Below are 15,348 nucleotides of genomic sequence, written 5' to 3'. Positions count from 1 at the left end.
AATTTGAAAACTGGGACTGCTACTATTCAGGTCATATATATATATGGAGTTTGTATATTTTTGTTGTATACATATATATGGAGCTCTGGTAGCATAAGGGTTATGAATCAGGCTGCTAATCTCACAGTCAGCAGTTCAAAATCCCACTCTTCCTCCCGTAGCCATTCAGCCTGTGTTTCTATGTATCTATGCAGAGATTAGCCCTTGCAAACCTCCCCCTGTCTTCACCTTATATTATCTATTATGTTGTTGATTCAGCTCATAGTGATACCATGAGACAGAATAGAGCTTCTCCAGGTGGGTATTGAAACTGTTATTTTCACAGGAGCCAAGTACCAGGTCATTCTGTGGAGCCGTTGGGTTGGTTCAAACTGTCAACCGCTGGCTAAGCAGCCAAGGACTTAACCATAGCACCACCAAAGACCAGCAATTTGTGTATATTATTGCAACTTTTTCTTGTAAGATCAGTGCTTTATACATAGATATAAAATAGATGTTCAGAGAGGCATGTAACGTAACTACCTATGAACCCAGACTAGGTAAGAGTACAGCTGGAGGACTCAAACAGACCTCTAAGCATCTATGTTTCACAAACTGCTCCTTGTGAAAATCAAAGAACAGATTTGACAGCTTTGGGCTTTCAGAACCAATACAGCCACTACTAAATGTAGCATAATCCGTTTTAGTCTCAGTTTTCTAATTTGAAAACTGGGACTGCTACTATTCAGGTCATAAAATGATTGTGAAGTGGTGGTGGTGGTGGCGGCAGTATTCCACAGAGTTAAGTTCCAACTCATAGCGACCCTGTAAAGAGTTTCTGAGGCTGTAAATCTTTACCGGAGCACAGTGCCTCATCTTTCTCCTGCGGAACCACTGGTAGTTTCAAACTAACTGACCTTTAGTTTAGCAGCTGGTCTTGTAACCATTATAGCACCATTGACAGCTACCAGAGTTCCTTATTATTGTGAAGATTAAATTAAAATGCATGTAAAGCCTTGACTTTCAATAAAATCATCTAAACCTCCTCGCCAAGTCCAGTCCTCTCTGAAAGCAGATGCCAACATTGACTAAGATCCTAGACAATAGACTGTTGCTGCATTGTAAAATCTTTTCAAAATGATGATCTTTAACTCATTTGTTATCTTGAATCAGAAGATAAGGACTGATAGGGTGTTCTCATTGTGTTTCCCAGTGTAAGTATTCTGAAGGGCTTATCAGGTTTCAATCATAGCAGCAATGAAACTAGTAATGATTTTTAATCCTCTGTTTTAATCACCTGGGGAGTTATAAGGATTTCTGGAAGGACTCATGTAGGTTATGGCCGCAGGATGGCCATTTCTCTCATACACAATTGATGTAGTGAATTGTTGGAAGAGATAGTAATGCTTTAGAATGACTTAGGGAACAAAGAGTATAGAATGCATTTCTTTACCATGAAAATCTCAATGGGACTAAATGGTGAGTTTGTGAAAATGTTATTTCCTCTTTTCACTTGAAACTTCTTCTTTTTTTTTTTTTTTTTAGGATGCAGAATAGAAAATTGTGATTCTTGCTTTAGCAAAGACTTTTGTACCAAGTGCAAAGTAGGCTTTTATTTGCATAGAGGCCGCTGCTTTGATGAATGTCCAGATGGTTTTGCACCATTAGATGAAACCATGGAATGTGTGGGTGAGTGGTTTTTAATGTAACTCTCAAACTGCAACTTTTGTTTCTTAACACTTATTTCTTGAAAAATGAGTGCTGGATGTATTCAGGCTAAAAACCAAATTTGTTCTCTTCTTGTTAATTGGAAGTGAAAGTTAAGGTTCTGTACAGACATTCTGAATTCCTTAGGCATGATGATGATGAGTGGTGTGTATAGTCTATCTTGCTGTGAAACTTACTAGTTGTACATTTGCCAGAATGAACTACTTATGTGCTGATAATGACATTTTTATAGTCTGTGTAATGCATCCATTTCTAATTATCTTAGTAAATTAGTAGTAAGTGTTGGAGGAAAAAATTAATTTAGAAGAAAAGTGAAGTTCTCGTGGTACTATGGGCTAATGCATTGGACGACAAGGTCAGTTTGAACCACAAGTTGGCAGTTCAGACTCACCAGCTGCTCCTTAGAAACCCTGTACAGGATTGCAGCAGTTAGCAATAGCACCACCACCATGTCTGGTAACTATTCTATTGCTTTTGTTATGCATATTAACTATGGCGCTTCTTAACCACATCATTCAAAACCACCATTTTTAAGGACTTTTGTGTGTGTGCCAAATATATTTTGCTCACTATTGATAGCATATTGCACATGCACTAAAATAACTATACTTCTTTCATCAAATTTAGATACCCAGAATGCATACTTTAATTTACACTTATTATATGTACTATACATAAATAATACTTGGGGATTACACACTTTATAAATTTTATGTTTATGAGTGCTTTCAAAATGTGTTATTTCTGTGCCATAGATTAAAAGACAGAGATCTCTCAGTGACTACATGTTGATGAATGCCTGAATCTAATCACTGGTGTAATAGTTTTCATGTATTTTCTCACCTGACTTTTATATGCCATGTTACACAGCTGATATGTTGCACAGGCTATTGACTGTGTGAATCATGACAAACTATTGGTAACATTGTGAAGAATGAGTAATCCAGAACACTGAATTTTACTCATGAGGAATCTACATAGAACAAGAGGCAGTTGTTCAAACAGCACAAGGGGATACTGAATGGTTAAAAATCACGAAAGGTGTGTGCCAGGATTATATCCTTTCACCAAAGTTATTCAATCTGTATGCAGAGCAAATAATCCAAGAAGGGATTATATGAAAAAGAAACTGACATCAGGATTGGAAGAAGACTTGCTGTTAACAACCTGTGACGTGCAGATGATACAATCTTGCTTGGTGGAACCCAAGAGGACACTTAAAATACTTACTTAAGGATTTAAAATACTTACTTATGAAGATCAAAGACTACAGCCTTCAGTATGGTTTTCACTTCAATGTAAAAACCAAAAACAAAAATCCTTACAAAGTACAGTGTTGGCAAAAGAAAATAGCATCATGAAAAATGGAGAAAAGATTGATGTTGTTTAAGATTTCATTTTATTTGAATCAACAGTCGATACATAAGAAAAAGCAGTCAAGAAATCAAATGCTGTACCATATTATGCAAATTTGCTGCACAAAACCTCTTTAATGTGTTTAAGAACAAAGATGTCAGTTTGAGGACTTAAGTGTGCCTGACTCAAGTCATGGTATTTTCTTTTGCCAATGAATAAGAAGACCATAGAAGAATTGATGCATTGAATTACTGTGTTGGAGAACAATATTAAATGTACTATGGACTGCCAGAAAAAAAACAACAAACAAATTTGTGTTGAAAGAATTTCAGCCAGAATGCTCTTTAGAAGCCAGGATGGAAAGACTTGGTCTCTCATACTTCAGATATGTTACCAGGAGAGACCAGTCCTTGTAGAAAGACATCATGGTTGCTAAAGTGAAGGGTCAGTGACAAAGAGGAAGAACCCCGACAAGATGGATTGCCAAGCAGCAGTAGCAGAACTGGGCTCAAATGTAGCAACAACTGTGAGGATGGCAGAGGACCTGGCAGTGTTTCATTTTGTTGCTTATAGGGTCGCTAGGAGTTGGAATCGACTCAGACGCACCTAAGCACAACAATACAGCCAATATAATAATGTACAACAGAGCTATGTATTAAAAATGAAACTCTTCATCTACTTTAAGTAGAACCTTAAAAAAGAAAATTAAGAAATACTTTCTGCAGAAATGTTGCTGAAATAGTCTATAATTATATATTGGAAATTTGCAGAGAAGAACATATTTACATGAGGAGTTTTTGAAGGGATGTGTATCATGCTCCTATTTATAGGTGAGTTAACACATTCAGGCAGGAAATAGCTTATTAAAAATAAGATAATCACTGGAAAAGCATATTGAGAAAGTTGACTTTGCTTTAGAGAGGCAGCACCCACACCCATTAAAGATGTTCATGACACAAGAGAGCGTTGTCTGTATCACTCTGAAGGAAAATACAATAATCATAATGTCAGTTGAGCTTCAGAATGCTGGAATACTAATTGTGGGTCGATTCTTGGCTTACTTCTTTATCCTGTAGTGTGAAGGGGCTTTTTAATGGTGAATTTGATGAGAAGGTTTAACTTTACTTATCTTTCTGTTTTTGTACTACCCCTTTCCCATGTATTGCATTGGACACGTCTGCTTCAGAAGACCTTTTTAAAGTGTTAGAAATCAAAGAAGTCACTTTGAGGACTAAAGTTTGCCTGTCCCAGACCATTGTTATTTTCAGTTGCTTCATACACAGACAAATCTGGACAATGAATAAGGAAGACTGAAGAAGAATTGATGCCTTTGAAGTACAGTGTTGGCAAAGAATATTAACTATGTCATGAACCAGCAGAAGCATGAATAAATCTGTTTTGGAAGAAACGTAGTGTCAGAATGCTCCTTTGAAGCATGGGTGGCAAGACTTACTCTCACGTACTTTCGACATGTTATCATGAGGGACTAGTCCCTGGAATAGGACATCATACTTGATACACTACAGGGTCCATATAAAAGAACCAAGAGAGTGTATCATTCTGTTATACATTGGATCACTGTGAGTCAGAACTGACTCTATGGTACTCAACTATTACTACTTTCATTCCCAGGGACAATGAGAGAGTCACTTTAGTTTTCAACAACACTTGTGCTTAAAGGTTTTTGCATATCTATGAAAAAGATACACTTTCAAGTATCTAATCATGTCTGTTTATTTTTCAAACTTTAGTAATGTACAGTGCCAGTATAGAGAACGTTGTTAGGTGCCATTGAGTGCGTTTTGACTCAGAGCAACCCTGTGTACCCCAGAATGAAGCACTGTTTTGTGTGATGTACCATCCTCACAATTGTTATGTTTGAGCCCATTGTTGCTGACACTGTGCCAGTCCTTCTCAGCGAAGGTCTTCCTCTCCTTTGCTGACCCACTTTTCCAAGCATGATTTAAAGAGCGTGAAGTAGCTAGCTAATAAGGTGATTTTCAAATCTCTGTTGAAAGAATATGCATCAGAAAGTGCAAACAACCTCTCCATTGTCTTTCCCAACTTTTCAAAGTGAAACAAACACATTTGTAGATTTGGTTGGCAGGCCGTTGAGAATTGACTTGTCTTCTGTCATGGTTGGAAAATTGCGTCTTCTACTTTAGATTTCCCACTCCTTGGAAACCCTATACAGGGTCACTATAAGCTGGCACCAACTCAGTGGGCCTGAACAATAACACCAAGTTTAGGTTTTAGCTGCTGAGCCTTTGAAAGATTATACATTTCTGTGCCATTTGAATGGACCAGTAGCTTTCCTTCAAGAAACTAAGACAAATGGATGGGTGACTTTTGTTTCTTGTTTTAAATTACTTCAGTTCCCAAAAGACAAGTATAGGTTTATGTGGGCTGTACAATTTAATTTTTGGTATCTGAAAAAAGGCAAGGGAGGAGTGGAGAAATATTGCTATATGAATTTTATGAGAGTGGGGAAAAATGGATAACAATTGCTATCTGTATTTTTTTATTCTTTTCATTAGAAGGATGTGAAGTTGGTCATTGGAGTGAATGGGGAACCTGTAGCAGAAATAATCGTACATGTGGATTTAAATGGGGTCTGGAAACCAGAACACGGCAAATTGTTAAGAAGCCAGCAAAAGACACAATACCATGCCCGACCATTGCTGAGTCCAGGAGATGTAAGATGGCTGCGAGGCATTGTCCAGGAGGTAAGTTTGGATAATTACTGTCCACACTAATGTGCTGTGTGTTTTCTGTATTCTCCCCCTCCCTAGCTACCTCCCTCACAACAGAGGTTATCCATGAGGGACCCTGTTAATAGCCATTTGTGAGGGGAAAAAATTCTACGTTGTACTTATTTAGGGAATATTGAAGAATATAAAGTGAATATTTCATTTATTTTTATGACCTCTTAAAGGTAATTTAGAAGAGTAGATTATAAATGAGATTTTAAAAAGTGGGCAAGCTCATGCATGTGTTTGGTTAATGTACCATAAAAGCAGGTTCATGTGGAATCAGACTGAAATCAGCTCTTTGTAGATGCTACTCTGAGAGAAGCTGTTATGTTTCCGTTGAGAAGCGTTTATGTTAGAAAGCTTATGGAATCTTTAAAATCATCTGCATCATTACTAGTTGAAAATGACAACTTAAAATAAACTTAACAAAACACACTGGGCAGAATAAATGTTGTCGGTAATGTTGCCACAATTTGCCGTTTCTCTTTGTTTTGATAATAATTTATAGAAAACAGCTACTGGTACGGGTGTGTTTATTCTTGTCTTTGTAGTAATTGTGCAGGCTTGCAGTAATGATTCTGTAATAACAAGATTAGGCCCATTTAGGAATTAGAAGCAGTATACATAAGTAAGGTCTGGGTGAAGCAGAATCAATACATTGAATTGTACTTCTCAGCATTGTCACTGTGGTTCTTATAGCATCAGTTGCTTGCTACCCTTGATTGCATCACTAGCAGATACTACAATACCTAGGATAGAGCTGGGATTTTCTAGTGCACAAAACAGGAGAGCAAAAGAAAACAAAAAACAAAGTTGCATTTGGAAAATTGCCTCATAAAATAATCAGCACTTTTGTTTTATTTATTCTTTCTGTTAGTGCATAGTTTTTCAGCTTTCTGACGACAGCCCAGAAAAATAACACATACATATTTTAAATGGTATTTACATCAGTATTGTGCTACCTCATGGGGAATGTCTGTGATCCATGGAGAAAGACAAACCTTTTCAGACTTTTGAAGACTCCAAACGGCTTTTGAGAACTATTAGATCCAGATTCCGAACCTAGTACTAGCAAAACCGTTTTTCCTCTTGAATTAGTTTTGCTTTTCTTTGCTGGATTTTTGAAACTCAGTTTTTTTGGGTCTGCTTTTCACTAACAAGGATGGTTTTGTTCATTTAAACTGGGTATTTTTCAGTTAAAATATAAGAAAATATTTTCTTACAAAACTAATAAGCCACTTCTTGGATAGCTGAGAGCAGTTAACCTGCAACCTTGTACTTAAAAGCAAACCTGATGGATTCAGGTATAGGAAAGAAAGACTTTCTTTGTTGTATATTGTTTATATAACAACCCCCCCCCCATTCCTCTTCCAGCAACAGGGTCCCCCAATTGTGGTTTACGTTAATAGCAAAAATTAACCTGAAAATGCTCCTATAACAAACATGCTTATGTGTAACAAGAACCAGCGCTTTCCCCTCCCCTCCGAAGTTCTTTATTTTGACCAAGCCTTGAAAATTTTGTAGATAACAGCTAAATTGTTCAACTATAATGTTTATTGCAGCCACATTTTTGAATGCTACCAACAAGAGTTCTTTAGTGGAATATACCCTGATGCTGCCAGTAATTCACATTGTGCCCAAACAAATACTTATGTATGGTCCGCTAATATTCTTTTTTAACAAGTGGACCAGTAATGGGCTCTGATTTAGTTCATATTTAGGCTCTGCTGAGTTTTATTTATTTGAAATCACAAGCTCTCACCCTAGTTCTTATATCTACCTTTTCCTTTGAACAAATTCAGGTTTTTTATATAACCTTTCAAGTAAGTAGGTTTTGAAAGCCATTTTGGGATTTGTTTTAGGTTTATAGAAATAGAACTAAATTTTAATTGATAGTTGTTAGAAATGGCAAATTACTCTGCCATGAAGTAACTTTTATGTACAAACATAGGAAATAAAAAACAAGAAAAGTAATTTGGGAACTTGAGCACCATTTGATAAAAATTGGCATAACTTCCAGTGGAGTATCCACCTTGCCTCAGGTGAGAGCGGGAGAAGTGCCTTTCTTCCCTAGGTCACGCTGATTAATGGGAGGATGGAAGAATCGAAAAGAAAACCACTTTATCCCCTTTTACATCTTGATTTGATTTCAGTGATCTGCTTTGGACAAACCATGCAGAAATGTAAGTCGTAATCAGGTTGGGAATACAGGCATTTTTTAGATCTTTTCAACATATGTATAGTTTTTTTCCCCCGTTGGAGCCAATCTTAACCTGATTGCACACAAATGCAGCCTTAACCTTATTCACACTAAAGCACGGGCACATTAAAGTCAGCTGCTTTTGATTACTCAGAGTCATACGTTAGAGGTCAGTGCACTGAAGTAGTCACTAAGTGTATTAAGACGTTACATTGAAAGCTAGTAAATATGAGAAAATAAATGGCCATAAGATAGATTTTATGAAGCAGTGTAATGCTCTTGTTTATCCCTGAACTCTCATAGGCTTATTCACTTTGAAAACATTAAAAAATAAATACCTGGGAATATCTTAAGTATTGAATTGATTTGCACTTGAAGTCACCCAGTGTTCATTCCCAGTCTTTTCTTTTCTTTTTGATTTGTTATCTTTTCGTTCATTGCTAATGACTTACCCTGTTGGGTTTTTTAGACTCTTCCGACACTCATTCTTCAGGGTCTTGGCCTGGTGATCAGGCGATCTGGATCTCTGCACCCTGTCAACTCATTAATTCTTTGACCCTTGACAAGTCACTTAACCTTTCCCGGCCTCTATTTCCTCACTTGTAAATTGAGGGAATTGAGGTAGGCAATCTCTAAGACCGAGTCCAGCTTTTAAAATCTGATACTTCTAGGATGAATTGCCAAAATATGTGGCCAGGTCCTGGAGTTGTCATGTGAAGGGTGAGGAAGAGACTTGGAAGATCAAGAGCTTGGCTTCGCAACCAAGGAACTGAACACGTACCCAGTACTTGCTCTGTGCATTTGCCAAACCTTTCGCATCTGGCCACCTTTGCCCTCTTAATTCAGGAAGGGCTCAATTTGTGTAATCAACCTTCAAATACTAAGTAAAACTCTGTGTAAGTCTGTATGTGAACTTTGGTTTAGCTACCAAGATAGAAGGGTAGAGAATAAAAAGGGGAAGAAAGTAGAATAACCTCACTGCCACCGAGCCAATTCTGACTCATAGCAACTCTGTAGGACAGAGTAGAACTGCTCCTTTGGGTTTCTGAGAAGGTGAATTTTTACAGAAGCAGACAGCCTCATCTTTCTTCTGAGGTACAGCTGATGGCAGGTCAAACCTGCCGACCTGGCGGCTAGTGGTCGAATGACTAGTCCACAATGTTACCAGAGTTCTTTAGGGAGAATAAAAGACCATGGAATACAGAAATCTGGTCAGTGGGCCAGAGAAGGTAAAATGAACAATGACTACAGGAAATAAGGAATACACTTGAATGGATATTTAAAAACGAAAGCTGTACTTTTCGCAGAGACTCTTTCTTGATGACACTGAGGAATAGAGTCAGTACTGTTGGTACTAATTTATTCTATTACCATGTAACCAGTGCTGGTGTGCTGGCTCTGTGGAGTCCTGATGGGACCTCAAGGTCCGTTTAAATCACAAACTCACCAGTCACTCCTTGGAAACCCTCTACAGGCTCACTATGAGTCGGAACTGACTTGATGGCACTTAACAACAGCAACAACAACCATATAATCTGCCACTTTAAGGAATTTGTATCTGAAAGGATTTCAAATCTATGCCATTTCTTAATAGAAAGATATAAACGAATGACAAGTGTGAAAGCTAAATTGTGGTTACTGAGATACAAAGTGGGAAGATGCTCATGTACAGGAGAGAATGGTGTCCTATGAAAATGGCTTCCATTCATTTGTTGGACCAGTCATCACCATAATGTCATACTCAAGTATACTATCTTATCTACAAGGGACTGCTCATTGTTTTCTAAAGCCCAAGACAACTAATTTTTTGAATGTAATTGGCAGATACTTAGGAAGGCTTGCTTAGGATGATAGTCATTGTTTAGGCTTTGGATTGCTCAGTAAGTCCGTATAAAGGATTTTCCAGTGAGAGTAATATAGCATTTCAAAAAACTAATTATATAGTTAATATCATGTGCAAAGGAGAACTGTGAAGAAAAATAAAAATAAAGCAGGATAAGGAGATATGACTGAGGTGAGGGTGAGGGAGGAAGTGACATTTATCTAAAAAAGAAGCAAGCGAGCCATTTTTTTCCCTTCTAAATTTTAATTATTTTGTTGTACATCTCCATGTACAATTTAGTGACACTGATTACTCCCTTGCAGTGTGTAGGCATTCTTACCCTCTTACTGAGAGGTTCCTCCCCCACTAACAAAGTCTCTGCCCTCGAAGGTTCCTGGCTAATTTTTGAGTTTCTACTGTGGCGCTGTGGCTAATGCATCAGACTGCAAAGTCAGTTTGAACTGCAAGTTGGCGGTTCAAGCTCACCAGCTGCTCCTTGGAAACCCTATACAGGGTCGCTATGGGTCAGAATCGACTCAGCGGCACTTAACAACATTGTCAGTTTGATCTCATGTAGATAGTTCTTAATAGAAACTTTTTTTCTAGTTAGGCTAAACTAGTGTTTGCTAATTTGAGAAGACTTCAGGGGATACTTTTGGTTTAAGGTTTTAAGATGATCTCAGGGCTGTAGTTTCAGGGGTTCTTCCATCCCACATAGCTCAAGAAAGTCAGCAGTGCATGAGAATATGAAATTGTTTTCTGCATTTCCCCCCTTTTGATCAGGATTCTTCTATGGATTCTTTTAAATTAAAAATATTTAGTAACCTAGTCAGACACCATCCATTTACTTTGATCTCATGGCAAACGACTCAGTTGTTCATGGAAACATAGGACTGCTTATGTATAACCAAATACCTCGTACAATTTGGTTCCTGGACTTGGATGTTATGGCCATGGTTTCTTGGAACTTACTAGTTAATTAGCTTATTAATGTATTTAGTGCTTGTATTCTGTTGCCTAGTTCATTAAATAACAATGGTTTTTTCTTAAAAGCTTGCAGGTGGCCAACCAAGACACAACAATCGGTGTCTTTTTTACCTGCTGCAACAGAAGAACACATTATGTCAAGAATAGGAGGACACCAGGGAATGTCTGGGAGTAAACTTAATTTTAAGGAAAATTTTTTGTTGATTGACTCAGTGGCTCTGTGTGTGTGTGTGTGTGTGTGTGTGTGTGTGACTAGCTTTGATTCTACCATTGTATTTTAGGAAGTAGGAAGGGCTGAGATCCAGAGATGTCGATTCATCCAAAGAAATAACAGAGCAACCTATTAGGAATGGGACCCAAATTTCGCTACATAGGAAACCTACATTTTTCTTGTTTTTTCTTTACGGATTAAGTGTTGGACTGCTAACCATAGGTCAGCCACAGGAGAAGAGTGAGGCTATCTTCTCCCATAAAGGTGTACAGTCTGAGAAACCCAGAGGAACAGTTCTAGTCTGCACTATTGGGTTTCAGTGAGTCAGAATCAGTTGGATGGCAGTGGGTTTGGTTCTATTGTTGTTGTTAGGGGCCATCAGGTTGGTACTGACTCTTAGCAACCTTATGCACAACAGAACGAAACACAGCCTGGTCCTATGCCAACCCCACAGTTGTTGCTACATTTCAGTGCATTGCTGCTGCCACTCTTCCAGTCCATTTTGTTGGGGTTTTCCTCTTTTTGACCAAACATGATAACATTCTCCAGAGACTGGTCCCTCTAGATACTATGCCTGAAGTATGAGAGACTAAGTCTGGTCATTCTGGCTTCCAAGGAGCATTCTGGTTGTACTTCTTCCAACAGAGATTCATTTGTTCTTGGTCAGTCCATTGTATTTTTAATATTCTCCTCAAACACAACAGAAATGCATCAATTCTTCTATAGTCTTCCTTATTCACGGTCCAAACTTTCACATGCCATATGTGTTTATTGAAAATACCATGGCTTGCATCAGGCTCACCCTAGTTGGAAGTCATGGTTGTCCCATATTGATATAGCTTACTTTTAACTCTTTCTCCCTCCACCCATAAACAGCGTTTTACTTTTGCTCTGTAAATCCTTTCAAAACAACTCTCTGCCATCACCAACCCCTCCCAGCATCTTCCAACCTAGAATAGCTAGTGAAACATTCTCCACAGGTCATTTTAAATATGCCAAGTTATTGAGCCCACAGGGTTTGCTTTGTTTCAGTTGCCACTATGTTAAGGTCCTCTTCTTCTAAGAATCTAAATGACTTCAGTCCCCAATTTGCTCGGGAACAAAAAGGGTAACTTAGAGATGGCTCTTTCTCTCCATTGCCTTTCAGAGTCAGCCCTCTAGATGAGGATGAGTGTGGTTCCTGTTGAGTGTGCTCAGCATTTACCTGTAACCCCTCCTCTTTAGCATATATAGAAGTTCTGGGTGTTCGGGACCCCTACCACCATATCTGATGGCTCTGTACCCAGTATGGTTTTACTCTTCTCACACATTTCAGCCGTCAGACTGTTAAAGTTATTTAGATGATGTTTGGGCATATACTGAGATAACTTCCTGCTTTTTTTGCTTATGGCTACCTTACCTGATCATACCGCAGCTGTTACTGATAGCGCAGTGTGATTCTTTAAATCTACATTAGGCATGGTGCTGTAGTAGGCAGGAGCATACTATTTTGATTTAAAAATTACTTATTTCTCTTATGAGACACTGGATAACCATAAGTACTCCCCTGCCAGAATTTCCTTTTACCTTGGTAGGAAACAAAAGAAAATATTATTTATCAACTTTGAATTTGAATCTCTACAAACATCTATATTGTAAAAGTCAATAGTAATAAAACCCCTCTAATCTGTGTTTTCAGTGTATAACTGACAGCAACATGTGAACTAGGTATTAGATAATGGAACTAAAGATCGTTGTAGATTGTGGCAGATTAAACCAAGAACAGGAAATAAGCACATTTTCAGTAGGATAAGGTCAAGAAACTGTGCTTTAGACATATGTTCTTTATTTCTCTACATTTTGTTTATATTTGAGTCGCAATTTATGTGGTCTGCTTTGTACATGCCAACTTCTCAAGAGCAGATAGCATAAGAGAAAACTTCTTTTCTTTTGAAACTTTTTATTGTTGTCAGGAATGTCGATACTGAAATTTTCATAGAAAGAAGAGTGCATCTCAGAAAGAGGAATTCTTATTTCCCTTCAGTTTGCTTATTGTTGTGGTAGTTAAGTGCTAAAGAGTAGGTTCCAACTCGTAGCAACCCTGTATAAAGTTTCCAATGAGTGGCTGGTGTGTTTGAACCACCAGCCTTGCAGTTAGAAGTCCAATGCTTATCAGTCATTTGAATCGTTATTGTTTAGTGCCACGGAGTCAGTTGCAACTCATGGTGATCCTATATAGGATTTCCGAGGAGCAGCTGGTGGATTTGGACCACTGACCTTGTGTCTAGCAGTCCCATGCTTATCCTACAATTCCACACCAGGAGTTTGTTGCTGTTGTTGCATGCCATCTAGTTGGTTGTTATTTGCAACAGCCCTGTGCACAACAGAACGAAACACTCTGCTGTCCCACATGCTCCTCACAATTGTTACGTTTTGGACCACTGTTGCAGACACTGTTTAAGCCCATTTATTGGGGGTCTTCCTCTTTTTCTCTGAGCTTCTACTTTCCAAGCAAGGTGTCCATCTCCAGTGACAGGTCCCTCCTGATAACATATCCAAAGTGCAAGAGACAGTCTTGTTGTCCTCACATTTAAGGATACTTCTTTCAAGACTGATATTTGCTCTTCTGACAACCCATGGTATTTTCATTTTACTTCACCAACACCATGATTTAAATGCATAAGTTCTTCTGTAGTTTTCCTTATTCGTTGTCTAGTTTTCATTTGCATATGAGACAATTCAAAAATACCATAGCTTGGGTAAGGTGCACCTTAGTCCTCAAAGTGACATCTTTACTCTGTAACTCTTTGTTATTGTTAAGAGCCATCAAGTCAGTGCTGATGGATAGCGACGCTGTATAGGTTTCTGAGGAGCAGCTGGTGAGTTTGAACCACCAACACTGCATTTATCCATTCAGTGTACTTTAAAGAACTCTTTTGCAGCTATTTTGCTAATGAAATGCATCATTTAATTCCTTCTTTTTCTTTTAAGCTTTTTATTGTGATTTGAGTGAAAGTTTACAGAGCATTCATTGAGTTTTACATTCAATGAACCATATACTTTGCTTCAATACAATGATTGTTATCCCCTCCATGTACCTTCAGTTAATAGAATTTACTCTTGTTCACTTTAACTCTTGTGTTTCCCACTGTCTTCTTCTTTCCTCTGCCGACCTCCCTCTTGTTGTTGATTGCCTGTGTTATCACCCATGTTGGAATCCTGGTGTGGTGCTATGGGCTTATGTGTCAGACTGCAAAGTCACTTGAACTGCAAGGTCGGTGGTTCAAGCTCACCAGCTGTTCCTTGGAAACCCTATATAGGGTCGCTATGGGTCAGAATTGAGTCGATGGCACTTAACAGCAACAACAATAGCATCAACTGTGTTAACATATGTCTACTCTTTAGCCCGTGAATAACGTTCCTTTCCCCCACCACCCACTGTAACCATCATAGAATGTTTATTTTATCAAGAAAACCTTTTCTTAACTTTCTACAACAATGGTCTCGTGGAGTATTTGTTCTTTTGTGATTGACTAATTTCACAGAGCATAATGTCACCCAGGTTTAACCATGTTGTGAGGTGTTTTGTAGATCATCATTATTCTTCTGCGTTGCATAATATTCTATTGTGTATATGTACCAAAGCTTGTTTATCCATTCTTTTATGAATGGACATTTAAGTTGTCTCCATCTTTTTGCTACAGTGAATAGTGTTATAATGAACATGTTGTTGTTAAGTGCCATTGAATCAGTTCTAACTCATAGAGACCCAATATAGGTTTTCCAAGGAGTGGCTGATGAGTTGGAACTACTGACATTGTGGTGCAAAATGACCTTGTGGTCGTGCGCGTATCCTATAGTGCCACACCAGGACTCACATGCATATATCTGTTCGTGTCACGGCCCTTATTGCTTAAGGAAATATTCCCAGTAGAGGGATTGCTGGGTTATACAGTATTTCTATTTCCAACTTTTTGAGAAAGCGTCATACCGCTGTCCACAGTGGTTGCACAGGTTTACAGTCCCACCAGCAGTGTATGAGGTATCAGAAGGTCTGAATCTCTCCACACCCTTGCCAGCATTTCTTATTTTCTGTTTGTTATTGTTGTTTTAATTTTGTTGTTAATACTGGGGTGAGATGATACCTCATTGTTGCTTTGATCTATGGATTGCATCTCAGCGTGAAAAAAAAAAAACAAAAATCCTCACCACTGGACCAATAAACAACATTCTTAACAATGGAGAAAAAAATTGAAGTTGTCAAGGACTTCATTCTTCTTGGATCAACTATCAACACTCAGAAGCAGCAGTCAAGAAATCAAATGACGTATTG

The 15,348-nt window shown here is 38.2% G+C and overlaps 1 protein-coding gene across 2 annotated transcripts in view; it reads left to right on the top strand.

Annotated features, from left to right (window-relative positions):
• RSPO2 (R-spondin 2) overlaps positions 1-15,348 on the top strand; it is a 248,466-nt gene that overhangs the window by 150,165 nt on the left and 82,953 nt on the right. The window contains exons 4-5 of one of the 2 annotated variants that reach the window (XM_006830639.1): positions 1,525-1,668; positions 5,601-5,789. In XM_006830639.1, the coding sequence (XP_006830702.1) occupies positions 1,525-1,668; positions 5,601-5,789 (333 nt within the window). The remainder of the gene's footprint in view (positions 1-1,524; positions 1,669-5,600; positions 5,790-15,348) is intronic. The other variant, XM_006830640.1, reaches the window with a different exon arrangement.

Source organism: Chrysochloris asiatica, unplaced genomic scaffold (genome assembly GCF_000296735.1).
Source record: "Chrysochloris asiatica unplaced genomic scaffold, ChrAsi1.0 scaffold00001, whole genome shotgun sequence".
NCBI lineage: Eukaryota > Metazoa > Chordata > Mammalia > Afrosoricida > Chrysochloridae > Chrysochloris > Chrysochloris asiatica.
The sequence above is the reverse complement of the archived record's forward strand: the minus strand, read 5'-3'. Positions and strand labels throughout refer to the sequence as shown.